Source organism: Rhinatrema bivittatum, chromosome 2 (assembly GCF_901001135.1).
Source record: "Rhinatrema bivittatum chromosome 2, aRhiBiv1.1, whole genome shotgun sequence".
Classification (NCBI taxonomy): Eukaryota; Metazoa; Chordata; class Amphibia; order Gymnophiona; family Rhinatrematidae; genus Rhinatrema; species Rhinatrema bivittatum.
The window spans coordinates 772,413,126-772,440,762 of record NC_042616.1 but is presented as its reverse complement, the minus strand read 5'-3'; the positions used below and the strand labels follow the sequence as shown (position 1 = coordinate 772,440,762).

General features: G+C 44.0%; 1 protein-coding gene across 10 annotated transcripts in view; it reads left to right on the top strand.

Annotated features, from left to right (window-relative positions):
- Positions 1–27,637, top strand: part of ASAP1 (ArfGAP with SH3 domain, ankyrin repeat and PH domain 1) — a 975,348-nt gene that overhangs the window by 410,132 nt on the left and 537,579 nt on the right. For all 10 annotated transcript variants that reach the window (XM_029592039.1, XM_029592032.1, XM_029592035.1 and 7 more), the window contains one exon: positions 22,782–22,882. In XM_029592039.1, coding sequence (XP_029447899.1) covers positions 22,782–22,882 — 101 coding nt within the window. The remainder of the gene's footprint in view (positions 1–22,781; positions 22,883–27,637) is intronic.

The following is a 27,637-nucleotide window of genomic DNA, read 5'->3' as shown; positions in this document are numbered from 1 at the left end:
TATCCTCATGACTGTATTCCAAATCTCTAGGCCTTTCTACAACCTACAGAGGGGGAGGGCCTTATTACCCATAACTGGTTTTGAAGGCAAAAGGGTGCATGCTTTATATTTTCTGCTCTGTTTGAATTTTTCAACTCCATTTCACATGCCTCCATAGCTTCAGTTGGCATTCAGAGTATGAAGTAACTTAGGACAAGTAGCTTCCAAGATGATTTCCATGAGCACACATCAGTTGCTGAACTAGATTTCAGGTCTAGTGAGAAATTTCTTTACTACTTTATCTAAAGTGATGGAAGGAATAATCTAGCCGTTATTCTCCAACATAGTTGCAACGATACCTCAGATCAGAATCCTAATATTGCACATCAGAGTGAACACGTCATCAAAACGTTTGATAAAGTGTTCTCCCAAGACAAGCAGGATGGTAGTCCTCACAGATGGGTGACATCATCAGATGGAGCCCTGTCACGAACAAAAGTTTCTAGAACTTTGACTGGCACACTGAGCATGCCCAGCATGCCACCAACCCCTGGCCAAATGGGGTCCCCCTTCAGTCTTTTTTTTTTTTTTTTTTTACCACGGAGCTGTTACCTCGTGGTTAGTGGAGCTCTATGAGAACATTTTTCCTCACAATTTCCTCATGGAACAATTTGAAGTTTTTCTTCAAGTTTTTCCCCGCTCCGGGGTCCCCGATTGCAAACAGATTCCTCCGGCATTCGGTAAGTCCATTTCGTGGGTTTTTTTTTTTTTTTTTGTAGTTGGTTCCCGAGCGTCAGCCACTGACTGCGCGCGCCCCCCCTTTTTTGTCATAGCGACGGGTTTTCGGAAGTGCCTAGATTGTCCACGGAATATGTACATAAGTTCCCCATGATGTCTGTGTCCCGTGTCTCAGGTCTTCCCACGATGTCTGTCTGTTTCCTAGCTATGCTCAGATGACCCTCAAAGGCCAGCGCGCCAGCATGGACAAGATGGAGCACTTGTTTGTTGCCAAGCAATATTCTCCATTGTCTACGGTACCAGGTACGTCAGGTCGTGGAGATCAAACTGAATCAGGACCTTTGCCTTCAAAGCCCCGCCAAGAGGATCAAGGAGCGGAAGATTGCCCCTCACCGGCATCGGGTCACTCAAAGACTTCGGCATAGTCTTCCTCGATGCTGGAGAAGGCCCGGGCCGAGCACAATGGGAAGCATCGACACCGGCATTGATGGTCATCACCGTCCAGTGCCGGCACAGAAACTGGGGCGGCCTCGGCCAAACCCCCGCTGAAGAGGCCCCAGGGAGAGGAGGCCTCATCCTCCTCTGGACCTGGGAGCCCAGGGTGTTCCCCAATGATATCGGTGCTGGGCACAGCCTCTGTGGACCCCCGTGGATGCTCCAGTCGCACCCTGCCTGCCTCCTACACCAGGGTCTGTTTTGTCCGCACCCTCATTCTGAGAGGAGTTGGACCGTGTGGTTCAACAGGCAGTGCTTAATGCCCTTCAGGGTCTTCAACTTCCACAGACGCCGGTCCCCATATGGCATAGGAACCGGCGCTCTCCATTTTGGCGCCTCTGCTGGAAAGACTGGACATGCTGCTTGGTGCCTTGATGTTGCAGCCTGTGCCGGCAGGCCCCTTTGTCCCCTGCTCACTACCGGTGCCTCCTCCTGTCTCTATCCCGATTCCGGGCTCCTTGGAGGATGAAGATGCAGCTCCTCGCTCATCTCCATAAATGGTGCCGTCGATGCCGGATCCTGGGCCATCAGCCCTCCTGGTGCCCTGGCACCATTACAGGTCCTGGTGCCCTTGATTCTGGCGCCACCGCTGTCTGTTCCACCTCACCGATCATCGGGGCCCGTGCCCCGTACTCTGGGTTTTAGCCTCCCTCCTCGACCCAGGCAGTTTGCTAGTGAGGAAGAGGCCCTTATGACCCATGGGAAGACGCCTCCTCTGAACATTCCTCGGAGGCCTCCGAGGACCTTGTGTCAGAGCCTTCCCTGCCAGAAGAGAGGCGGTGCTCACCTCCGGAGGATCTCTCCTTCAAGAGTTTTTTCCGGGAGATGACTGAGACCATTCCCTTCCAACTTTTAACAAAAGAGGATGCCAGCCACAAGATGTTGGAGGTCCTCCAGTTTATGGACACTCCTAAGGTAGTGATGGCTATCCCAGTGCATAAGGTTCTTCTGGACCTCCTTCACCATGTCTGGGCACACCCAGGTTCTGTGGCTCCAGTCAATAGGAAAACTGATGCCACCTATCTAGTACAACAGGCCCTAGGCTTTCAGAAGAGCCAGTTGCCACACCAGTCGGTGGTAGTTGAATCAGCCCAGAAAAAGGCCAAATGGACCCGTCCTCACTCTTCCGCCCCTCCAGGAAAAGACCACAGAGCCTTAGATGCCTTGGGCTGAAGGGTTTTCCACGGATCCATGCTCCTGAAGTTGCTGGGTCACATGGCATCGTCGGTGCAAGTCACCTCAATGGCCCGCCTAGCAATGAGGATCACACAATGGACCCTATGTTCTCAGTGGCACCAAGCCACTCCGAGACACTCAGCACTGGTCCAGATAACCAAACCACTCCAGCTCTCCCTCGCCTGGTGGGCGTGAGAATCCAACTTGAGCAAGGGACTTCCCTTTCAGCCTCCGGCCACTCAGGTGACCTAGACCATGGATGCCTCCAACCTAGGCTGTGGAGCCCATGTCAACAGCCTTACCCACCCAAGGGGTGTGTTCGAAAGCCAAGGCGCGCTACCAGATAAACCTCCTGAAACTCCAGGGCGATGCGGTATGTGCTCTACACATTCCAGAACTGCCTGTCCAACAAAGTCGTCTTAATCCAGATGTACCACATGGCCACCTGGTTGTCTGTGAACAAACAGGAGGGACAAAAGCTCTTATCTCTTCTGCCCAGAGGCAGTGCAGATTTGGGCCTGGGCCCTGTCCCGTTCCATCTACCTGGCAGGCACCAAGAATGTTGTAGTGGACAGCCTCAGCCAGACATTCCAACCCCAAGACTGGTCCCTGAACCCCTGTGTAGCAGACAGAATCTTCTGCCGGTGGGGTCAGCCGGACGTGGATCTCTTTGTGTCCTCGCAGAACCACAAGGTGGAACGATTCTGATCCCTGCACAAGGAAGGAAACAGACCAGCAGTGGATGTCTTCACCCACTCATGTAGTGTGGGCTTCCTATATGCATACTCTGATTCTGCTATTAGGCATGACTCTTGTGAAGCTACAGCAAGACTGAGGCTCCAGGATCCTCACTGCCCTGTGTTGGCCACATCAGGTCTGGTTTCCCATTCCCCGCGACCTCTCTGTCCAGGAGCCCATTCGCTTGGGCACCTCGCCACCTGAACCTCCGGTTGCTGTCCCTAACGGCCTGGATGTTGAAAGGCTAATACTAGAGTCCCTCGACCTTTCTGATACGATCTAGCAAGTCCTAATAGCTTCGCGTAAGCCTTCCACGCAGAAGTCTAACCAAGCGAAGTGGAGAAGGTTCTCGTCTTGGTGCACGCAGGAGGGTCTTGACCCTTTCTCTTTCCACATGCCTAGGCTTTTGGACTACCTCTGGTACCTCTTGGAGTCTGGTCTACAGATAACCTCAATCTGAGTCCATCTGAGTGCCATCAGCACCTACCATATAGGGGTGGGCAACACCCCAGTCTCTGTGCAGCCCTTAGTAGGGCGCTTCATGAGAGGTTTACTTCAACTTAAGCCTCCACTGTGTACCCGTTGTGGCCTGAAACTTCAACATAGTGCTGGCATGGCTTCGGTTTGAGTTCCTGCGAGTTCAAACACCTCACCTGGAAGGTTATCTTCCTCGTAGCAGTTACTTCTGCTCGCTGAGTTAGTGAACTGCAGGCCCTAGTGGCCTAACCTCCTTACATGAGGTTCTTCAGTGACAGGGTGGTGCTGCATACTCACCCTAAGTTCCTGCCTAAGGTAGTGACAGACTTCCACCTAAATCAGTCCATCGTATTGCCCACCTTTTTCCCAAGACCACACTTTCATCCAGGTGAGTGGGCTCTGCATACCTTGGACTGCAAGCGTGTTCTCGCCTTTTATTTAGACTGCACCACAGCCCACAGGCAGTCCACGCAACTCTTTGTCTCCTTTGACAAAAACGGAGTTGCGGTGGGCAAGCAGACCCTGTCTAATTAGTTGGCGGACTGTATTACTTTTTGCTACCAACAAGCAGGCCTTCTGCTTAAGGGCAGAGTGAAAGCTCACTCAGTCAGGGCCATGGCAACGTCAATAGCACACTTCTGGGCAGTCCCTATTGCCAAAATCTGCAGGGCCGTGACATGGAGCTCCGTCTACACCTTCACAGCTCATTACTGTCTGGATAAAGATGGTCGACAGGACAGCGTCTTTGGCCAGTCTGTTCTCAGTAATCTTTTTCCAGTGTAAGAATCCAACTCTTCCTACCTAGGGCCCAGTATGATGATCAGGCTGCCCCCGTTGTTGTATTTAGCACCTCTGCTGTGCTTCTTGAACGTTTTTGGGTGTCTGTTGGTCCAGGGTGTTCCGGGAGCAGCCTGCAGCTTGCTATTCACCCATCTGTGAGAACTACCATCCTGCTTGTCCTGGGAAAAAGCAGAGATGCTTACTGAAACGGGTGTTCTCCCAGGACAGCAGGATGTTAGTCCTCAAGAAACCCATCCGCCACCCCACTGAGTTGGGTTGGCCTACATTTTGTTGTTTTATTTTTCGTTCGTACTTTTCTGCTATAAAATGAGACTGAAGGGGGGACCCCGTGTTGCCACGGGGTTGGTGGCATGCTGGACATGTTCAGTGTGCCAATCAAAGTTCTAGAAACTTTGACAAAAGTGTTCTGTGTCAGGGCTCCGTCTGATGATATCACCCATCTGTGAAGACTACTATCCTGCTGTCCTGGGAGAACACCTGTTACAGGTAAGCAACTCTGCTTTCTTCACCTTCTCACTCAATGACAGCAGTTGCTCAGAGGCAGTTGACCAGGGCTTTTCCCCTCTGTGGCAACCAGAAGAGTCCCCCCGTCCAGTTTGTCTTCATTGTCATGGGGGTCCTAAATTAGTAAATCCTTACATTTAAAAGAGGGGTCTACAGAAATACCTTCTAACTCATTTCTGGATATGCCTGTCCATATATTGCCCCATAACACCTGTCATATTCAAAGTTTGTGGAAAAAGTGGGGACAGTGCTTTGTGTCAGATACCCACTTGGAAGTCTTTTTTTTTTTTTATTTTTTATTTTCCAATTTTCAACAATTTACAAAGTAAAACTTTGCTTGAAATACAAGAGATTTACATTAATAACTTTACAGAAGAAACTGATATCCAACATCTAATTATATCATTAGAAAAATTGCATTAAGTAAATCTCTAAACTTTCGTAGGAAATAAGGAGAGGAATGAAAAAAGGAGAACATTAAGAAAACAAAGTTATAATTGAGAGAGGCTGACTGAACACTAGGCACAATTTTTAGATCCCACCTTATGATTGTGGCTGCTGCATATGAGCATCCAAGAAAGCTCGTAGTTGTTCAGGGCTGAAGAATATATAGGTATTCCCTGAAAGTTTTATCACGCACTTGCAGGGGTAGCGCAAATTACAGCTAGCCCCTAGTGCTAAAACCTCAGGCCTCATTACTAAGAAATCTTTCCTACGTATTTGCGTGGTTTTTGCAATGTCAGGAAATATACGAACCACTCCCCCTAGGAACTGAACATTCATATTTTTGAAATAATTTTTCATGATTAAACTTAACACTTGGAAGTCTTTAGGTCCCTCCAGATATTGGATGGGTTGTCAGATCCAGCAGCTCTTAGTCCACAACATTATAAACTGGCTGCAGATGAAAAAATGGGAAACGCCTATCTCTGGCGTTCCTATGGCTAGAAATCTAAATCTCAAATTTGGAGTTCAGAAATCTCTGGGGTTTGGAGTCATGTTGCATCAGGCAGTGAGGTTGCCGGACAGTTTTGACAAAGTCTTCCAGAGCTCCATGCTTCCTCTGGCCTTATCTCTGCACACCAGTTCTATATGATGCAATATCCTCATGACTATATTTCAAATCTGTAGGCTTTTCTCTTCAACCTTTGGAGAGAGGGTCTTACTAACCACAACTGATTTTAAAGGTGGAAGAGTGTGTTTGTTACCTTCTCTATTCTGTCTGTTAATTTTTCGACTCCATTTCACACACCACCTCAGCTTCAGTTGGAGTTCTGAGTATGCCATGGCTCAGGGCGCGTAGCTTCCAAGATGATGTCCATGAGAAGTCACCATGGAATAGTCTTTCTGGCAAATTAAGAAACATAACAGTCCAACCAAGGGTCCCCGAGCACCTTCATTTACAAATGGTCATACTTTTCACAGGCTTCAATTCTTGTCTTTTTAGCAGTATTGCCTATCACCTCTTCCAGCCTATCATCAGCAGTGACTTCTGGTCAGACCCCGGCAGCATGGATGCCATCAGCCTAGGACTACACAACCGGCCCAGCATAAACTTGAACCCAGTTTTTCATCCCTCTGAATTTCGTTCCAGTGAGGGACAAGATTCAAATGTTCTTGGAGGCATGGCACCAGATAATTCAGGACCTCAAGGTCTTCGAAATTGTGGAGTCTGGATGCTATTTGCATTTTTCACGGCCAGGGCCGATTTAAGAGTTTTGTGCCCATAAGTAGGGTTGAAGAGTAAGGGGCGAGAGGAGATCCTGGAATTAAGAAAGGGTGTATGTGTGGCAGAGGGGAGTCCCTTTCCCCATTCCCTCTACCACCCACCAAAATGTGAGAGTACCATAACTGTTTCATTTTGAAGAGGATTGCTGGAGCAGGATCCTCTTTGGCACAGTTCTTCTCCTTTTCGGCCTGGGATTTGGTGCATTAAAAATTTGATTCTCTAGGCAATTGCCTATGTTGCCTATGCTTAAATCCAGGCCTGCTCTAGGCTACTATCCCAAACTCGAATCTTGATTTGTATCAGTCTCGTTTGACGCAACCTCACCTATTAATGATAGAACCATGGATAGAGTTTCCTCTCCCAATATTTCCTCATCCCCCAAGAAGTCAGGAGGATTGAGGCACATTCTGGTTCTGAGACCCTTGAACAAGTATCTACTTTTGATTTTTCCTTACATCCAAAAACATGAATGGATGTGCGCGTTTGATCTGAGGAATGCATTTGCTTGTATCCTCATCCGTCCTTCCCATTGGTGCTACCTTAGCTTCAAGTTAGATTCTTCCCACTACCAGTACAAGGTATTTCCATTGAGCTTATCGGTAGCTCCAAGAGCCTTTACCAAATGCCTTGTAGTGGGAGCTGTACACCTGCGAAGGCAGGGGATTCAGGATTTCCCATACATGGACAACTGACTAATCACAGCAAACTCTCAAATAAGCATCGCTTTCCCTATAAAAAAGTGTCTTCTACAAAATTTCTGGTCAATTTTTAGAAGTTAAATCTAGTAGCTACTTAAAGAATGAAACCCATTGTAGCATGGATAGTCTCACTGCAGGAGAGAATGTTTCTGGAGACTGAGTGTACATCATGATATTGCTCATACACAACATACTGAAATCTCAGTATGTGCCAAACAGAGTGATTCTCATTGTATCATATCTTATATTGTGGCAACCATTAGACATGGACCCACTGACCCATCTTTATTTTCTACACTGGCATCTCCACTCTTAATGGGATCAGCTGACTCAACCAGCCCAGGTTTCTGAGGTGAGAGCTATACTGGTGGTAAAACCCCCCCACCTGCTTCAGGATGGAGTGTCATGTTGTGCTCAAATCTCGTTAGTAACAGATACCTCAAATGGAGAGGGGACTCGCACAGGATTATTCTTAACCAAGCACAACTGTTCTAATGAGGAGAACCACTTTCACATCAACGATATGCTCTTTCTCACAGGACAAGCAGGATGGTAGTCCTCACATATAGGTGACATCACAGGATGGAGCCCTGTACGGAAAACTTTTCTGTCAAAGTTTCTACAAAGCTTTGACTGACACTGGCACACTGAGTGCACTCAGCATGCTCAGCCTGCTATTATCCCTGTGAGCCACAGGTGTCTCCCTCGGTCTTCTTTTTTCTGCTCTGCAGTAATGAGAAATTCTAACACTTTTTCCACACGGAAACACTTAAACTTTTACTTCACAAACGCTTTTCCCTGCACGGGTCTCCCTTCGCATACGTTTATTCGACGCTCGGTGAGTACTATGTCCTGTTTTTTCGGTCGGTTCCTGTCACCTCCCTGGCCTGCCAACCGACTGCGGCCTTCCCTCTCCCTATGTTTTCAGTTAGCCACACACAGCCTGTGGGTGTCCCTCTGTGACACTCTGCCTGGTTATTAGCGCTAGTGGGACAGGGACTTCCATGGTTTCTGTTGCCGCCAGGGCCCCTGTCGATTTTCTCGGTACCCTTGCGCAGTCGATGCCCCCATCGCTATCATTGCTACCCCCTTCAGACCATCCTGGATTCTTAGAAGCCATCGGTACTCCTCCCCACGCGGTACTCTGATGTCATCGTCCCTGCATCGTTTCTATCAGTGCCATACATGTTTTTCATCCATGGCACTGATTTTTCCTTGGGTTTCATCGGTGCCATCATTGCCCGGATGGATGCCATCGACGCTCACCTTTGTGTAGTTTGTGCCATCCATGCCCGGGTCGATGTCATTGTCGCCCAGGGCACTTCCATCGATGCCAGGGTCATTTCCATCAGTGTCCAGGACACTTCCATCGATGGGCATCGATGCCAGGGTCAATTCCATCGATGGGCATCGATGCCAGGGTCACCATTGGTGCCCGAGTTGATCCAATCGATACTGTCCATGCCCATGACCATGCCACCGATGCAGTCTGCGCCCGCCTCCATACATCTATGCCCTCGACGTTCCTATCGATGCGGTCATTGACTCCGTCGATGCTGGTATCATTTTTCCGATGCCAACAATGTTTTTTCGATTATTCGATGCCACATCGTTCCCATAGATACCTACGCCGATGCCGTCAGTGCTTCCTTCACTGTCATCATTGCTGTGCCCGAGCCATCGACGTTTTTTCATGTATATATTTTTGACGATATCCTCGAGGCCGCTTCAACACAGTCAATACCGACATAGCAAGAACTGTATTAGTGTCACATATCGCTATCCCAGCTATGTCAGCCACAATACCAAGAGAACCTCTCTATCTTTTCCTTGGGATTGCATCACGACATCTTCCCGTTTTCAGCAACGAGGCTCTGTATTGATTAATGCTCTGGCTCCTGGTTCCTAATTCAGAACCAAAGTTCCGGATGCATTCGCTGATCTGCTAAACACGAGATCCAGCAAATACTGCCTCAAGTACAAGTCCACCTCAAAGCCTGATGACAGGTCTCTGTGTCTCCTTGTACAGCACACAGAAATGTGGGTAGGACTTTACCGCTCACGCTCCCATGGGAGGTTACATGATATCCAGAGTACATCAGCCCCTCCAGTTGGACACCTCCTGGTCTCCTAACTGGCAGGATATCAGAGCAGCCACCCCACTTTGTACCAAGGTTCTCGGTACACTCCCCCAGACGCTACAAAGCACAGGAGGGGGGGGGGGGGTTGGGGAGTTTTAATTTCACTATTCTTTCTTTCAACAGAAAGTAGTTACTCTCCGCCCATCCTGGACCTCAGAAATACCAACTTTCTTCAGAAGGCATAGGTAAAATGGTATCTCTCGTTACCATGCTTCCATATCGCAGTAAGTACATTACCTCTAATTTTTCTATGTGCTTCATGGTGAGTCAACAATATTTCAATCCCAAGCTCTGCCGTTTGCACCAGCTTCGGCAACTGGGGTATTTCATTGAATCACTATCGGTGACTGCTGTTTCTCTACGGAGTGCAATATCATTCACACTTTCCTTGCATGGACAGCTGCATAACCACAGTCAGTCCACGCAAAGAGCTCTAACTTCTACATGACTCACTATAAATTACTGTCACTGCCATAAATCTCTTATACAACACTTCTGGACACCACAGTCACAATGACCTTCCTGTCCAGCAAACTCGCAAACATTCTATTAAGTTCTTACATGTCCCTGCGCGCATATTCCATAACCTCAGTCCCTCTATTCTTCATTGTCGGGCCATAGGTTTTTTCACTATGCACTGTCCTCATAGATCCAAAACGGCTATGGGTTAGATTCAGTGAAATTCCATTATCAGTGGGTCTAAGCTGTTCAACCGCTTTCGTCCCTCATCCATATTGCAGATCTAGAACCAAAGCCTAGTCTGCTTCTCCTCATGCTCGCATTTTCTCAGGGTTGTAGAGTTTGACCAAAAATCTTCTCAACCCAATATGCGTCTATTCTGCTCCAGGCACAGTTTCACATGAACTTCCTGGAGTTTGTAGCCCTGAGTTATACCCTTATGCCTTCAAATACTGCCTCTGCAACAAATCTTTGTGCATACAGACAGACAGCATAGGAACAATGTGCTTTCCGACACACAAGCACACACAACCTCTTAGCTGCTCTGCAAGGAAGCTGCGCAGCTCTACCCTGGGCCCTTGCTCACTCTATGCATCCTCGGGCCACATATCTAAGAGATTTACTAAACGCACTAGCAGACCTTTTCCATGTAGGTTTCCATCCTCTTGAATGGTCTCGGACTACATGTGTAGCGGGAAAATCTTCTAACGCTGAGGTCAACCGAACTTGCCCTCTGCGTTCGAATCAAATCATACGTTGCACAGATTCTACTCCCTACACATGTTTCCAATGCGTTCCCAAAGACGCCTTTCTTCCATCAAGGGCCTCTTAAATGTGTCTCTTTTGCTGCCTCTCATAGCCAGCACTCTTCTAATGTTGAACCGAGACGGGGTTCACTGTTCCTCAGACCCACATCCTGGCCGAGACCAGTATGCTTCCCATACTTCTCAATCTATCACACCAGTAACCAATTCGCCTTCTCACAAGTGAGTCTCAAATCGTAGACTCACTGATTTTCTCAGGTACTGGTAGCGTCACAAAACTTTCCACACATAAATCCTACCATTCAAAATGGCATGATTTACCACATAACGCATACAAAAGGGTATTACCCTTTTTCTTCTTTCTACACCACTCTTTTCTCTTGCTCCCTCGGATTCTGCTCCCCAGACATCCTCCACATTTTTTTTATTTATTTATTTATTTATTTATGTATTTATTTGACAGTTTTTCTATACTGACATTAGTAGGCACATCATGTCGGTTTACAATAAAACTCTAGATTGGAAAAAGGTACAAAGAACAGGGAGGGGGGGGAACTGGGACAAATAGTGGAAACTTGTGCAACAGAGGTTGTTACAGTATAGGGAGGCTATAAAGGGAGCCTGAAAATCAAACTAGGTAGTTAACAATTTAGTAGGATAAATGGTAACTGATAAAATGGTAACTGATAAATGGTAACTGATAAAAACTGATAAAAACTGAAAAAATAATTAAGCAATTTAGTAAGAAAGCTGTTAACTAAGGAATAACAGAGAGGTAACTGATAGGTAATTGGTAGAGACAGGGTCCACAATTGGTGGCAATGTGGGGGTAGGTACACCTATGTTCCAATTGGTGTATCGTTTGGGAGTGGGGATACCAGATTAACAGTAAACCCCTTCTGAGTCAGCATACCATGGATTATTCACTGATCAAGCCGCCTCTATTTTCACTACTCATGGAATGGAACCTATATCTTATCCATAAGTCTCATACGTTCTCCGGGCCTTTCCACAGTTTGACATGGGAAATTCTTTCCCTCATAAATGTCATTTCTGCCAACAGGATCAGTGAGTTACACACCTAGTTACATACTCATCCGACCCTGCGTTCCTCCGTTCCTCCAGGGACTGCCTTTTCACCTACCAGATCCTCAACTCATTCTCACCACCGACGCTTCCAACCTCGGGTGGGGAGCTCATGTGAACGATCTACAATCACAAGGATTTTGGTCTCCAGAGGAAGCCAAACACCAGATAAATTTCCTGGAGCTTCGAGCAATGCAATATTATTTATTTATTTATTTAAGGCTTTTTATATACCGACTTTCTTGATACAGATCAAATCAACTCGGTTTACATCGAACTAAGCAGAACTATAACCAACAATTCAACAAGAGACATTTAGAAGGAGCATAAAAGTTACATTATAACAAGGTTGCCTTAACTGGGAGAAGGAAAAAAAAAAGAGGGGGAGAATGAAAGATAAATTATTATATACGATAAATTACTATATACAATGGAGTATGGGATGGAGGCAGAGGCCAAACCTCATGATAAGTTGTGAGCAAGATTAGCGTTTGATTATTTACATAAGTGATATGATGATTCTAAATCAGACTGTAGAGCTAGTATCTGGGAAGGCTCGGCAGAATAGCCATGTCTTTAGTTTCTTTTTAAAAGTTAGTAGACAGGTTTCCTGCCTGAGGTCCGGAGGCATGGCGTTCCAGATGGAGGGTCCTGTGATAGAGAAAGTCCTGTCTCTGATGTTTGAGTGGTGAACTATTTTGATTGGGGGAACATGTAAGGATCCCTTGTAGGCATCTCTTAAGAGTCTGGTCGTCGATTGCATTTTGAGAGGGGTGTGAAAGATCTAATGGAGTTTGATGGTGAATATTTTTATGGATAATTGTCAGTGATTTATGAAGGATCCTAAAATTTACTGGGAGCCAGTGAAGATCTTTTAGGATGGGGGAGATATGCGCTCTGCGATTAGTATTTGTTAAAATTCTCGCCGCTGCATTTTGGAGCAACTGGAGAGGTTTTATAGTAGAAGTCGGTAGACCTTGCAAGATGGAGTTGCAGTAGTCTATCTTGGAGAAAAGAATGGCTTGAAGGACAGATCTGAAATCGTAATGGAATAGAAGCGGTTTGAGTTTTTTGAATACTTGTAGCTTGTAGAAGCACTCCCTTGTTGTATGTCTTATAAACAGCTTTAAGTTCACGTGACTATCTATTATAACTCCAAGATCTCGGGCATGGGATATTTGTAAGTTAGAATGCAATTGGTTATCAAAGGGACTGCCTTCTGGGGTGATTAGCAGTAGTTCAGTCTTGGAAGTGTTGAGCACCAGGTTAATGCTTGAAAGGTGGTGGTTGATCGTTTGTGGATGAGAGTTCCATAATTTGAGTGTAGAGTCCAGTGATCTGGATTAAAATTTGTACATCGTCGGCATATATATAGAACTTAAGATTTAGATTTGAGAGGACATGGCAGAGAGGGAGTATATAGATGTTAAACAGGGTGGGTGATAAGGAGGAGCCCTGAGGAACTCCGAATGGGGCGTTAATATGAGAGGATTCCTTGTTATTGATTTTAACCTTATACCCTCTGTTGCTAAGGAAGGAGTCGAACCATTTGAGAGCTGATCCTGAAATACCTATATCTGATAGCCGGTTTAATAGGGTATTGTGATTTACAGTATCGAAAGCTGCGGAGATGTCCAGAAGGGCTAGAAGGAATGATTGACCTTTGTAGATTTGATCAAGAAGTGAGATGAGGAGGTTTCAGTATTGTGTTCTTTACGGAAACCGTATTGTGATGGGTGTAGAATATTGTGGTCCTCCAGGTAGTCTGAAAGCTGCTTATTTACAATTTTCTCCATGATCTTGGCTATAAATGAGAGATTTGAGATGGGGCGGTAGTTATTGAGGTCATCCGGATCCAGGTTCGGTTTTTTGAGAATGGGTTTAAGTGTGGCTGATTTGAGAATGTCTGGGAATATTCCTTGAGAGAGGGAACAGTTGATAATATCAGCTAGATATTTGGAGATGTATTCTGGTATAAGAATCAGGAATTTGGAGGGGATTTGGTCCAGCGGGTGGGTCGAAGGTTTCATTCTTTTTATCAGATTTTCCACCGCTGTAGTGTGGGTTGGATCAAAGGATTCCAATCTTATGTCTGTGTTCAGTCGGTGGAGGGTATCCGGAGGTAGTGAGTTTGGGTTGGTGGATAATTTAGCTAGGGTGTTTGAGATTTTATTCTGAAAGAATAATGCCAGATCATTAGCTTTCGATTGGGCTGTATCGTCAGGAATGATAGGGGGGGCAGTTTTGGTAAGTTCTGATACGTAAGAGAAAAGAGCCTTCGCATCGAATATCATATCGTGGATACGGTGGGCATAGAAATCTCTTTTTGTTCGAAGTGTTGTCGTTCTGTAATGGTGGAGGGCGTTTTTATATATGGATAGAGAATGGGGGGTTGGGGTTCTTCCTCCATTCCTTTTCTTTCCGTCTAAGGTTTTGCTTCAGGGTACGGAGCTCCTTAGAGAACCATGGCTGTTTATTTTTTCGAAAAGGATCTATGGTTTTTTAGACAGTGGGCATAAATTATTGGCTATCCTTTCAGTAATAGTTTGCCAAGAGCTAATAGCAGAGTTGGGGTTAGATAGGTCCAGGTTAGGAAGTTCTTTGATTAGAGAGTTGCCGAGGTCTTCTGAAGGACAAGGTTTCGTGTAGTGCAGAGTGGTTGCCTGACGGGGAGCAGAAAATCCTGTCAATGACTTAATGGTGGAGGTGATCATGAAATGGTCTGACCATGGAACTGGGAGGCATAGAGGGGGTGAAAGTGGAAAGAGGTTGGAATTTGTGAAGATAAGGTCAAGAGTATGACCTGCTTTATGTGTGGGTTGGTTGATGTGTTTGAAGCCCATGTCTGAAAGGGCTGATAGGAAGGCTTCACAGTTAGAAGATCGAGGATTGGCATCAATATGAAAATTGAAGTCTCCAAGGATTATGGCTGGTGACTCTAGTTTTACGTATTTTGCTATGATTTCCACCATAGGGGAGACATCTTGTTCTAGAAGTCCGGGTGGAGCGTGAGTGAGTAGGATTTGGAGTGACTTAGATTTAAAAAGGCCTATCTCCAGTTTGGGAATTGTATTAATAGTTTGAGGAGTGAGGTTAAGCGATTTTTTAGCAGCTATGAGGAGACCTCCCCCTTTTCTCTTTTTTCTGGGTAGGGAGAAGATATATATCTGTGTGGGGAGTTGATTAATTAAGACTGAGTCTGATGACTTCAGCCAGGTCTCTGTGATGGCACAGATATCTGGTTTGGCATCGAGCAGATAGTCATGAAGGATATGAGTTTTTTTGGTAATTGACTGGGCGTTGAAAAGAGTTAAGGTGATCTCAGAGAAAATAAGTTAAGGTGTTAAGGAGTTAAGGTGTTAAGGCGTTAAGGTGCTCTCAGAGAAGAGTTAAGGTGCTCTCAGAAAAGAGATATGCTCTCAGAGCTTTTCAGGATTGCCTATCGAATCACGTCATCCTGATTCAGATGGGCAACCAGGTGGCCATGTGGTACATCAACAAGCAGGGAGGCACAGGCTCCTTCCTTCTGTGTCAGGAAGCTTCGCAGATTTGGGTGGAAGCACTCTCCCACTCGATGTACTTCAGGGCCACCTATTTGCCAGGTGTGCACAATGTCTTGGCAGACAAACTGAGTCGTGTATTCCAACCGCACGAGTGGTCTCTCAATCCCTCGTAGCGACCTCTCTCTTCCAGCAATGGGGTCATCCCCAAATAGACCTCTTTGCGTCCCCTCAGAACCACAAAGTTGACAATTACTGCTCCCTCATTCGGAGCGAGCGCTCTCAGCCCAGAGATGCATTCTCCCTCTCGTGGGCAACAGGTCTGCTTTATGCATTCCCTCCACTTCCTCTTCTCTCGAAGACTCTCATGAAGCTCCGTCAGGACAAGGGAACCATGATCCTGATAGCACCTCACTGGCCACGCCAAGTGTGGTTTCCCATACTCCAGGATCTCACCATCTGCAGGCACATTCCCTTGGGAATGCACCTGCTTCTGATCACTCAGAACGATGGATGTCTATGCCATCCCAATCTTCAGGCCTTGTCCCTGACGGCATGGATTTTGAAAGGTTAATCCTTCAACCACTTAACCTTTCAGATTCGGTTTCTCGTGTATTGATTGCTTCACGGAAGCCTTCCACAAGAAAGTCATATTCCTATAAATGGAAAAGGTATACATCATGGTATTCTTCGCAATCCCTTTTCCTGTCCAATCCCAAGGTTTTTGGACTATCTCTGGAACTTATCGGAATCAGGTCTAAAGACCTCTTACATCAGAATGCATGTCAGTGCGGTAGCCGCCTTCCATAAAGGTGTCGGGGATGTCCCTATATCGGTACAACCCCTCGTAACACGTTTTCTTAAAGGCTTGCTCCATATCAAGCCACCTTTACGTCCTCCGGCCCCTTCTTGGGACCTCAATCTGGTTCTCAGGCGGCTCATGAAACCACCATTTGAGCCTCTTCACTCCTGTGACCTAAAATATCTCACATGGAAAGTGATTTTCCTGTTGGCTATTACTTCAGCTCGCAGGGTTAGTGAGTTACAGGCCCTAGTTACCTATGCGCCTTACACTAAACTCCTGCAGGACCGGGCGGTACTCCGCACTCACCCTAAGTTTTTGCCTAAGGTAGTTTCGGAGTTTCACATTAATCAATCCATCATACTACCTATCTTGTTTCCAGGCCCCACTCCAACCCAGGGGAGCAGGCTCTGCATACCCTTGACTGTAAACTGGCTCTAGCGTTCTATCTAGACCGTACAGTTGCCCACAGGAAGAGCACTCAGTATTCGTCTCTTTCCACCTAACAAATTAGGGCAACCTGTGGGTAAGCAGACTGACTCCTCCTGGTTGGCGGACTGCATATCTTTTTGCTATCAGCAAGCAGGCATTCCTTTTCAAGACCGTGTTAAAGCACACTCTGTGAGGGCCATGGTGACTTCAGTAGCACACCTACGCTCGGTGCCGCTTCCTGACAATTGCAGGGCTGCCACCTGGAGTTCTCTCCACACTTTCCCAGCCCACTATTGCTTGGACAAAGCCGGAAGATAGGATTCCATCTTCGGCCAATCTGTCCTGCGTAACCTATTTCCAACGTGACATAACACCCTTCCTCCTGCCCGGTGGGGTTCAGGATGCCCTCTACCAAATTCCACCGCAGTTGTGCCTGTTGCACATCGTTGGGTATCTTTGGTGCATGTTCGGACATCCTCAGCTCGGTATTCACCCATATGTGAGGACTACCATCCTGCTTGTCCTGTGAGAAAGCAAGTGTTGCTTACCTGTAACAGGTGTTCTCACAGGACAGCAGGATGTTAGTCCTCACGAAACCCGCCCGCCGCCCCGTGGTGTTGGGTTTGTAACGTTTTGTTGTTTTAAATAAGACTGAAGGGGGACCCCTGCTGGCTGCAGGGTTTGTGCCATGCTGGGCATGCCCAGTAGGGGCCAGTCAAAGTTCTCGAAACTTTGACAGAAGTTTTCCGTGATTGGGCTCCATCCTGATGATGTCACCCATATGTGAGGACTAACATCCTGCTGTCCTGTGAGAACACCTGTTACAGGTAAGCAACGCTTGCTAATACTGCAAATTCTAATCTTCAGTTTTATTTTCAATACCATCAGATGCTGTTGCTATGCATGCTGACAACCTGCTGTTTCTTTGGCTATGCCTGCCTTACTGTGATGTTTGCTTCTCTTATCAGGTTAGACCTGCTTGCTGCTATTCCCGCCCTCCCGATGGTCCTGCCCATCTCACATGGTAGGAGCACTGGATGGCCGGCGCCATCTTTACGACAGCAGCGGCCATCTTTAAAGATGGCGCCGGCCAGCCAGTGCTCCTACCATGTGACGGGGGCCGGCCAATGGCACGGATACCCTGTCATATGGTAAGGGCAAAGGGCCATCGGCGCCATCTTTGAGTGGCAGCCGACGGGACCACCACTAGACCACCAGGTAATTTTAAAATGTGTTGGGGGGGGATCGGGATGGTGGGGGAAGCTAAGGGGTCGTTTTTAAAGGGTCGGGTGGGGTTTTTTTTTATCGGGCCATCAGCGCCATTTTTGAGTGGCAGCCAAAATGGCGCCGATGAACCGAGAGCGGGAGATCGGTCCCCGCGCTCCCACTGGACCACCAGGTACTCATAAAAGGTTTTGGGGGGGGGTTCAGGAGGGTGGGGGAAGGTAAGGGATTAGTTTTATAGGGTCGGGGTGGGTTTTAGGGGTTGTTTTGGTGTGCCAGTTTTCCCCCCTCCCCCGATTTACGATTTTTCACGATAAATCGGGGTAATTTCTATTGTATCGCGACTCTTAACGATTTTTGACGATTTAAAAAATATCTGATGATTTTTTTAAATCGTCAAAAAACGATTCACATCGCTACCTATTTTCTCCCCAGTTAGATTCTGACCATGTTAATGGCTTGGTGCACTCCTTTAATATCCCCACTCAGGACCACTAAATCTGTTCACTAAACATAAGGTTTTTGCTTGACCTTATAAATCTGAAGAGATTTATACGTCATGTTGAGCAACAATGGCATGCATACAAATCAGCCCACTCAGAGGCACACTAGAAAATAGTCTGCGGCCAACAATCATGTTCTTTTTGATTCTTGCAAATGCTCATTTTATACAACTTGCCTTCATTCTTCTCAACTACCCTTGTGAACATTTTTCAATTAACAGCTTGTATCACTCTGCAATCAACCAGTGTGGCATTGGCTGTGATATATTTGCCTTGTTTTTCTTGAGTAAATCTACACTGCTTTGCTACCTGTAACTTGTGAGAACGGTCCACTTGACCCAGGTAACTCTGTCCCTCTGGTCTCAATTTGAATTTGCAATAGCACCGAGGTAGATAAAATTCTACATTCTATAAGATCCTCTCACTGACCCTTGGTCTCTTGCTTGGTTTCTTGCTTGATCTACAGTCTATCATTTTTGAGTCAGCTCTCTAAAGCTTTGTCTTTGACTCAAAGAATTGTTCCAGACTTTTGTAAAAAAAAAAAAAAAAAAAAAAAGCTTCATTGCCTTACCTCATCAGTAACCTATATCTAACCTCCCCACCCTTGCTAAGCTCCTTGAAAAGGCAGTCCTGATCCAACTTAAGAGTTTGTGCAGGGCAACCATTTTTTGCACCCAAATCAATGTGGCTTCTGGGTCAATCAGAGCACCTTAACTTTGCTGCTTTCACTGTCTGCTTTCATTCTTCTTCATTTTGATCAAGGAAACTCTTTAATCTTGGTCTCCCTTGACATCTCAGCCACATTTGATTGTGTAGAGCACTCCATCTTATTAGATGGTCTGCAATTCTATGGCCTTGGTGGAGGTGTTCTTTTTTTTTTTTTTGGCTTCTTTGCTATCTGACAGGATGGCGATTTCATGTAAGGTTTAGTTTAGGATATCTTAACATGGAAAACTCTTAACAAGAAGGGTTCCGCAGGGTTCAGCCCTCTCGTCCGTGTTATGTAACGTGTACCTGGCACCATTATATTCTATCAGTTCTTCCTTTGAGGACAAGTTTAAAATTTATGCTGACGACATCCAGCTAGTTTTCTGTTATTGGCTTCATTGACTCTGTACATCTGAATATAGCCAGTTGCATCACTGCTATCAATTCTTAGCTTGAGAAAAATGGCTTAGCTCTTAACCTAGCCAAGACTGAAGTCCTGTGGTTGAGTTGAGCACGCCTCCCTCTGATCTACCAGAGATCATGGTAGACAGTTTCACCTCTTTCATTTATCACCATCATTATAGACCTGAGTATCCTTATTACACCCCATCTTCTGCTTTAAGCTCCAATTCAAAGCCATTATCAAGTCTGCCTTTTTCAAGCTTTGATCCTTCTGCCCTTTGAAATATCTCTTGCCTATGGCCAATTTCATAACAGTAGTTCAGAATTTACCTTGACCAACTTGGACTACTGTAACTCTCTTTACATTGGGCTGCCTGAATACATGATAAGGGCATTTCAGTTAATACAAAATGCTGTGATAGGATGAGAGGCAATCAAACACATCAGAGAGCACATTTTTCCCATACTTGAGCAACTTCACTGGCTTCCTGTACAGTTCAAAGTCATCACTTTGGTTTTCAAAGCTCTTCACGCCAAGAGTCCAGGTTACCTGGCTAATAAACTAGTACAGTATCTTCCACATCGCCTATTAAGATCTTCAGATAAGGGACTGCTAGTAGTCCCTGCTGTTAAGTCTTGCCACTTGCAGACCATTTGTGTCAGGGCCTTTTCTGTTGCGAGCCCCACTCTGTACATTGCTCTACCTGTGTCCCACAGAAACATTGCTAATTACCATACATTTAGGAAGCAGCTGAAAGCCCATTACTTCCAACTGGCTTTCACTTAAACTTTTCTCTATTCCCTGTGTCTATTTCTTACTGCTTGAACCTTCCTGATTTTGTTCATTGCATGCTGTTGCTAATTTTTATTGCCTTGCCTTGTCTTGTGCTGCTAAACTGTTGCTGTTTTTGTGTATTGCTTGCTTTTATTTTGATACTGTAGCATGGAACCCCAATAGGGTAGCATATGAGAACCTGCAAAATAAATAAATCAAGCAAATCGAATGTCCCACCCCTACTACAAGTACCACACACCAATACCACCCAACATATAACATTGAGAGATCTGGCCTTCTCCACAGCAGGTCCACCACTATGGAACTCAATCCCCTTAGAATTACGACAGGAACCATGTCTTCCAACCTTCAGAAAGAGACTTAAAACATGGCTATTCTTGAAAGCATTTCCGGACCCTTAATGATTCTCTTCCAACAAAGGCAACATCTTCTATTAATCGGAACCAGACACTACCAACCATTCAATACAACGTTATATTTCTTGTTAAACGTTTATCTTTCCTCTCACTCTACTCCCAGTTAGAATAACCCCTGTTTTATTGTAACTTATTTTTCTATGCACTTGTTATAATTTGTAATGTATACTCTTATGTTTTAGTTATGTTCGTTATAATGTATTGCTCACCCCTTGTTTTATGTAAACTGACATGATACGAACTTCCGTGAATGCCGGTATAGAAAAACACAAATAAATAAAATAAATAAATACTTAGATATATCTGAAGAATAAACGATTCTGAGGAAGTAGTGTGAGTAGGTGGTTAAAATGTTAGGGAGATAATACTTCTAAGTGGCACCAGGCTTCCATCTGAGCTCACACAAGTAAGGTAAATAAATCTCTAAGCAGACTGAAATCGGTAATTTCAGTTACTCAGCAGAGTAACCAATAAGTTATGTTTTACACCAGAAAGAACAAGCAAGTTAAATATTGTATCAGAATAAATGATGCAAGTAATCAAAATGAATTTTGAGTTTATGTAAGTCTTATTTCTATCATTGATTTGGGGCTGTTAAAATATCAGTTTTCCTCTTTCAAATGAAATCTACTCTGTATATTTTGTGATTTATTTTTTTATTTTTATCATCACACTGTCACTGCATTTGTCATTGTTTTTAGAATAATTTTACAACATATGAAATACTGTAGATAACTGGATTTTCTCAATAGTTTAAGGTATTTAAGCTCACTCTATTCATTTACCCTGGTGAAAAAAATCCTTCAGAGATTAGAACATTAGATTTTGAATAAATGTCTTATTCTTGGACCAGTTCTTGCATCCTAGCCTTTTCTGTATATTGACTATTCTAATGTTCTTTTGATTTCTAGTAGTATGTAGAGTGGATGTAATATGATCTTTCCATTCGGTGTGTTGGATGACAGGGAGACAGGAATCGCTTTCCTTTCTTTTTCAATACTGTAATTTTTCCTTTCTTGCCTCTCTATAATGTTACTTTTTTTTAGCTCAGTATCACCTCTCTTCTTTCAGTGGCATTCAAACTATGCTGTTCATTAATGGTTTTCTTTCCCTATTTCCCTTTCCATGATTTGTGCCATTGTAGAATTTTGGATAAACATGATTGTGTGTGTAGTGTGAAAATGTATCCACATATTATCAGGCCAAGCAGCTGCTTGCACTCAGAGTGACAGGTCCAAGTTTTCCATGAGTCCTGCTGCATGAGATTCTCACTCTCAGCTTGTAGTAAGATCCCTGTAATCTATTTTCTCTGTCCTTTCCCTTCTCACCCCCTCCCCCATATCGCTGTCCTTGTCGGATTCCAATCTGAGTGCAGTAGTGGGAAGCATGTGTTCTCTGTGACTCCTGTGCCTCCTATGCATCATTATAGTAAAGGTGAATGGCCTGCATGTACTGTTTCTCATCCATCCTAAGCTCATAGAACTCATGATTCTCATCTGGGATCCCATTCTCTTACAGCTTCTTCTCCATGTCCAAGTTGATGCCATTGTACTTCCAGGTGAATCTGGCTGCATGGGCATTGTAAGCCAAGTAGTGCCTCAAAATCTCCCAAATGTCCTAGTCCACGCATACTTGCAGCATGTGCTCCTGGTTGGCTAGGGTGTTGATGATGCAAATGCACCAGAAGAGGATGAGAAGTTGTGTGAGCTCGGGATGGATGAGGAATGCAGGCCATTCACCTTTACTACATTTATGATCTGACTGAGGACCTAGGATCCACAGGGAGCGCATTCTTCCCACTACCGCATTCAGAGTGGAATCTGACAGACAAGGGGGTTGTGGTGGTGATGGGGGCCAGGGAGGTTGAGAAGGTAAGGGACAGAGGAGAGGTTGCACAGAGTAAAAATCTCATGCAACAGGACAGCCAGAAACCTTGGGCCTGTTGCTCTGAGTGCAAGCAGCTGCTTGGCCTGATATGTGTATATGTGTGTGTATATAGATAGAATAAGGAAAAATATGGTTTTATAGTGCCTAGTGTTTTGAAGATGAAGATATTGTGGATTTCTAAACTTTTAACTATGTAATCCATAGTTAAAAGTTAGCAAATGGGAATAATAAAGCAAAACTCCAAAGACCCAAATTAGTAAATACTGTTTGATTTTTAATATTTTATTTTATTCATTTATATTTTACTTCATTTTACTGCTTCTTAGGATTCCCAGAGCAAGCAAGGAGGATATAGTATGCATCAGCTTCAAGGCAACAAGGAGTATGGTAGTGAGAAGAGAGGCTATCTATTAAAGAAAAGTGATGGGTATGTAAAAGTGTTTTCATATACAATTCATTTATTTATTTTATTTAAAAGCTTTTATATACCGATGTTCGTGTACTGGTACATATCACGTCGGTTTACATAAAACCAAAGTTGGAAATTACATCGAACAATCGAACATTATATCAAACATGAGGGTACAAATAACAGGTCTAACATCATGAGAAATTACAGCTAACGCTGAGAAATTACAGATAGAGCTGAAGACGATTTAGGATTAAAATTAACATTGTTTATTTATTTATTATTTGTAATAACAATCAACAAAGTCTGAATTACAACTGACTTAGTAAACATGGGTGAAGATTGAAGTAAGGAGCCAAACAGGAGAATTACTGGCTACGGCGTCATAGTTCTAATGTGATGGGGTATGAAATGAGTGAATCAACCCTAGGGAGAGACCTTTAAGTGAAGGCTTTTGTAAAAAGCCAAGTTTTTAGCTTCTTTCTGAACGTTCGACTACATGTTTCTAGACGAAGGTCCGTGGGGAGGGCGTTCCATAGAGTAGGGCTAGCAGTTGAGAGAGCTCGTTTCTTAAGAAGTGACTTGGCTGGAGGTGCATATAAAGTGCCTAAGTAGCTGGATCTGATAGGTCTTAGAGATGCGTGGGGACGAAGTGGGTCGCTTAGATCTAACGAAGTTTGGGAATGAATGGTCTTGTGGGTTATGGTTAGTACTTTAAAAATGATTCTATATTTAATAGGGAGCCAGTGAAGGTTTTTTAGAATAGGTGTGATGTGTTCATCTCTCCTAGAGTTAGTTAGAATCCTGGCAGCTGGGGGAGTGTACCTGGAGAGAGTTCCCCCCCGCTGGAGGGAATCGGCCAGTGGGACTGCTGCGAGCCTGAGAAAAACAACGCTGAACTTTTCCTTTGGAACGAGTTGAGACACGCCCCCCTGAGAAACCACCTGACCGTGAGTGAAACCGGATATAACCAGGGGCCTGCGGCTGGCTCTAAGGGAGTGTACCTGGAGAGAGTTCCCCTCCGCTGGAGGGAATCGGCCAGTGGGACTGCTGCGAGCCTGAGAAAAACAACGCTGAACCTTTCCTTTGGAACGAGTTGAGACACGCCCCCCTGAGAAACCACCTGACCGTGAGTGAAACCGGATATAACCAGGGGCCTGCGGCGCGCAGCCAAAGGAGCGCGCCTAAGGGGCGCGCTCCTTGCGGAGAATTTACCATCCTTACCGTATTTTTGTTATATATGGGTAGGAAGAGGAAAATAAAAGTCTTTCCTTCGCAACCTGCAACATCGGTGGTAAGAGGCCCTATGGATTCACATATAGTAAGAAGGACAGACTCTGACTTTTCAATTCCTAACCCGGAAGTATCTTTTTCTTCAGGCTCAATTCAGAGTCCCGGCCACCATTCATCTCCTCAAAGTCAAGACTCTAGTAATATCGTGAGAGATTTAAGCAATATGAGTGCATTATCTCTAATAAATGATATTCCTCAAAATAAGGATTTAGCGGCTGCTACTGGAGATACAGAAAGGCCAGTGGCAGCAGCTACTCCTTTAGAAAATTTGGAAACCTTAAGTGTTGATGTTGATTTACCTGATTTAAAAAATGTGACGTTGATAGATGTCTGGAAATCAGTGAAAAATATGGAGAGGTTACTAGCTCAGGCGATGTCACAATTTATGTCTCTCAATATAGAGACAAAAAATACTCTTCAAGATCATTCTAACCGTTTAAATACTATTGAAAGTAATTATAATGTGGTTAGTACACAAGTGGTGAATTTACAAGTTACAAATACATCCTTTATTAAGGATAGTCTGGTGATGTCTAGACAGCTTGAAGGCATGGAAAATGCTCTGAGATCTAAGAATCTTCGATTCTTAAATTTTCCCATCACCAGGCTTTTATCGCCCACTGAGTTACTGAGGAAGTATTTAAATGAAGTGCTACAAATTACTACTTATAAAGAAATGATATTTTCAAAAATTTTTTATATACCTAGATCTAAAGTTAGTGCTTTAAGTCCTGAAGAAGGATTAGATATAATACAAAGTAATAGCCCAAACTTGACATCATTTTTGGAGGCATCAATTGATGACATCCCTACAAGGGCTACTCTTTTGGTTACCTTTAATAGTGAAATAGATAAAAATGAGGTGCTTCAAAAGTACTTTAAAAACAAAGATTTCCTGTATTGTGGGAAAAAAATCCAGATATTTCCGGATGTAGCGAGAAGCACCCAAATGCGAAGAAAACATTTCTTGGTGTTAAAGGAGAGGGTATTATCCCTAGGAGGATTATATTTCCTTAAATTTCCCTGTAAATGTTGTATTACAATGCAGGGAAATAAATTTGTTTTCTATGATCCCACTCATTTGGAAACTTTCCTTAGAGACAAAGAACAGACACCAGGATAGACTAGAGAATTGCTGAGGTTTGATGAAAAGCAAATTTAAGTTTCTCTCAAGAAGTGTAATTTTATGTAAAGAAATTTTGCTTGTTATAACGCTCCCCAAAATAGTGTGGACTAGTTCAGGTTCTTTGACCTTGTCAAATTATTTACGGAATATGTGATTTCCTTTAATTCGGTGTAATCCTGAATACCTATGTTTTATTAATGTTGAATTGATAAAAATCTAATAAAAGTATTAATGGAAAAAAAAAAGAATCCTGGCAGCTGAGTTCTGCAACATTTGAGTGGTTTGGTTGTGATAGCTGGTAGGCCAATTAGCAGAGAGTTGCAATAATCGATTTTTGAGAACAGAATTGTTTGGAGGACTGTTCTAAAGTCCTGAAAATGGAGGAGAGGTTTCAGCTTTTTCAATACGTGTAGTTTGTGAAAGCATTCTTTCGTTGTGTTTTTGACAAAAACACAACGAAACAGTACATATATACATATATACATATATTCATAAATATATGTACTGTTTAAAACATTATCTCTGAAAAAATGTGGGTTTTTGTTTTTTTTTTGGGGGGGGGGGGGGGTGTTACTGGTGAAAAGGGGAAAGCCTACTTCTTTCTTATCTAGATTTTGGTGTGTTCAGCTTCCACTGGGCTGCAGTGTTGTGAACCTTCATTCACATCTACCCAAGTTTTTCTCCTGTTTTATATCTCCTTCCCAACTTGTTTAGCCTAATCATTGCAGCAACATTTTTTGGGAGGGGCCGCATACCTTGCTTCCCTCTGAAACCCTGCATATGTGTGCCTTAAGTTCTGCCACCAGATGTCACATGATGACCAGAGCTCACTCTTCTCTACTTTCCCAGTGGACCCAGGTAATGGATGTCTGACCCTGGGAATTGAATCTTGGTCTTCTACATGGTAGCATATGTGGTAGCCTTTGCAAATAATCTGAAAAATTGATATGGTTAACAGAATAAAAAAACTACATAAGAATCCACTGAATGACAGTCAAGAAATTCACTACATTCATACAAAACGTCTACAAACACTTTTATTACTACAGCTTCATAGAAAATGTAAAACTTATATCTAAAAACACAATTGCTCCACATTCATGATTTAAAAACACTATATATATATCAGTTTTTTAAAAGATACAATAATATACATATCAAAATTACATCATTTACAAAAAATGTTTTAAATCACATGGATATATTCACCCTTCTTCTAAGCACAACCTCACATCTTTTCAAATTGTCATTACAAAGAAAATAACATCTGCACTGAAATATTGTGCTTCTTCTCCCAAATTTCTATTCTTTATAACAGCCCCAAAACATTTCTTCTTCCAAACTTCTATTCTTAAAGTTCTAATGATAACTAAAAATGTAACTCTTTACCATTTTTATGTCACCCTGAAGCTTTCTCTTCTCCCAAATCTCCATTCACTTTGAAACAATCTAAAGGTTTTCTCAACTCTTATGACGATTAGAGACGTGGATGTAACTATCTCTGTATGTATAACAACCCGAAGATGACTTCTCTCAAATTTGTTCACTTTGTGGTGACCCAAAGATGTATTCCTCTCTCCAATTTCTATTGCCAGGTTTCTGTTCCTTACAAGGGACCCTAGTTTCATCCATTCGAGCTTCCTCAAGGGAAATGTACACACCTATATTGACCAAAGCAAACTAATATAAATTACCAAATCCTAACCCCACCAAATATAATAAATTGTATTAAAGAAACAATTACCACAAGATTTCTTTATGTAGACAAAAAGATGTGATCAAACTGCTGTAGTAAAATGGCACCAAATCTACACCTCTCCTTAGAAGCTGTTAAAACACATGAAAAAATGTTTTTAACACGTCTAAACCACAAGCATTACCAATTCTTTGAAATAAATACTTACAAAGATTGCAAATCACCAGACCGAATGCCACCATGTATAAATTCTCTTCATCAAACCCACATAGCGCCGCCGTCTTTCATGATGACGTTACCAAAACATTTCGAACTGACTCATGCTACTATATTGAGTTAATCCAGCCAATGAGCGACCATTGCTAAACGTGACATATTACTTTGCTGGCATGCCCAACATACTACTCCTCCCATATTCTTACATGGGAAAACTAAAAACTACCAAGTGAATAAGTGCTACTGCGTAAAGCAGATATGATCAATCAATAAACATAGACCACGCCACCACTGGACAAGCACACCTGCCACTTCAAAACAACCACCTTCTTATATTACAAGAATAACACATACTGCTGCATGTCAGCAGTCGATGCAATCGACAGCCGCCATTACACCCAATGTACTACCACTATACAGACTAACCCATCACATTTGCCCT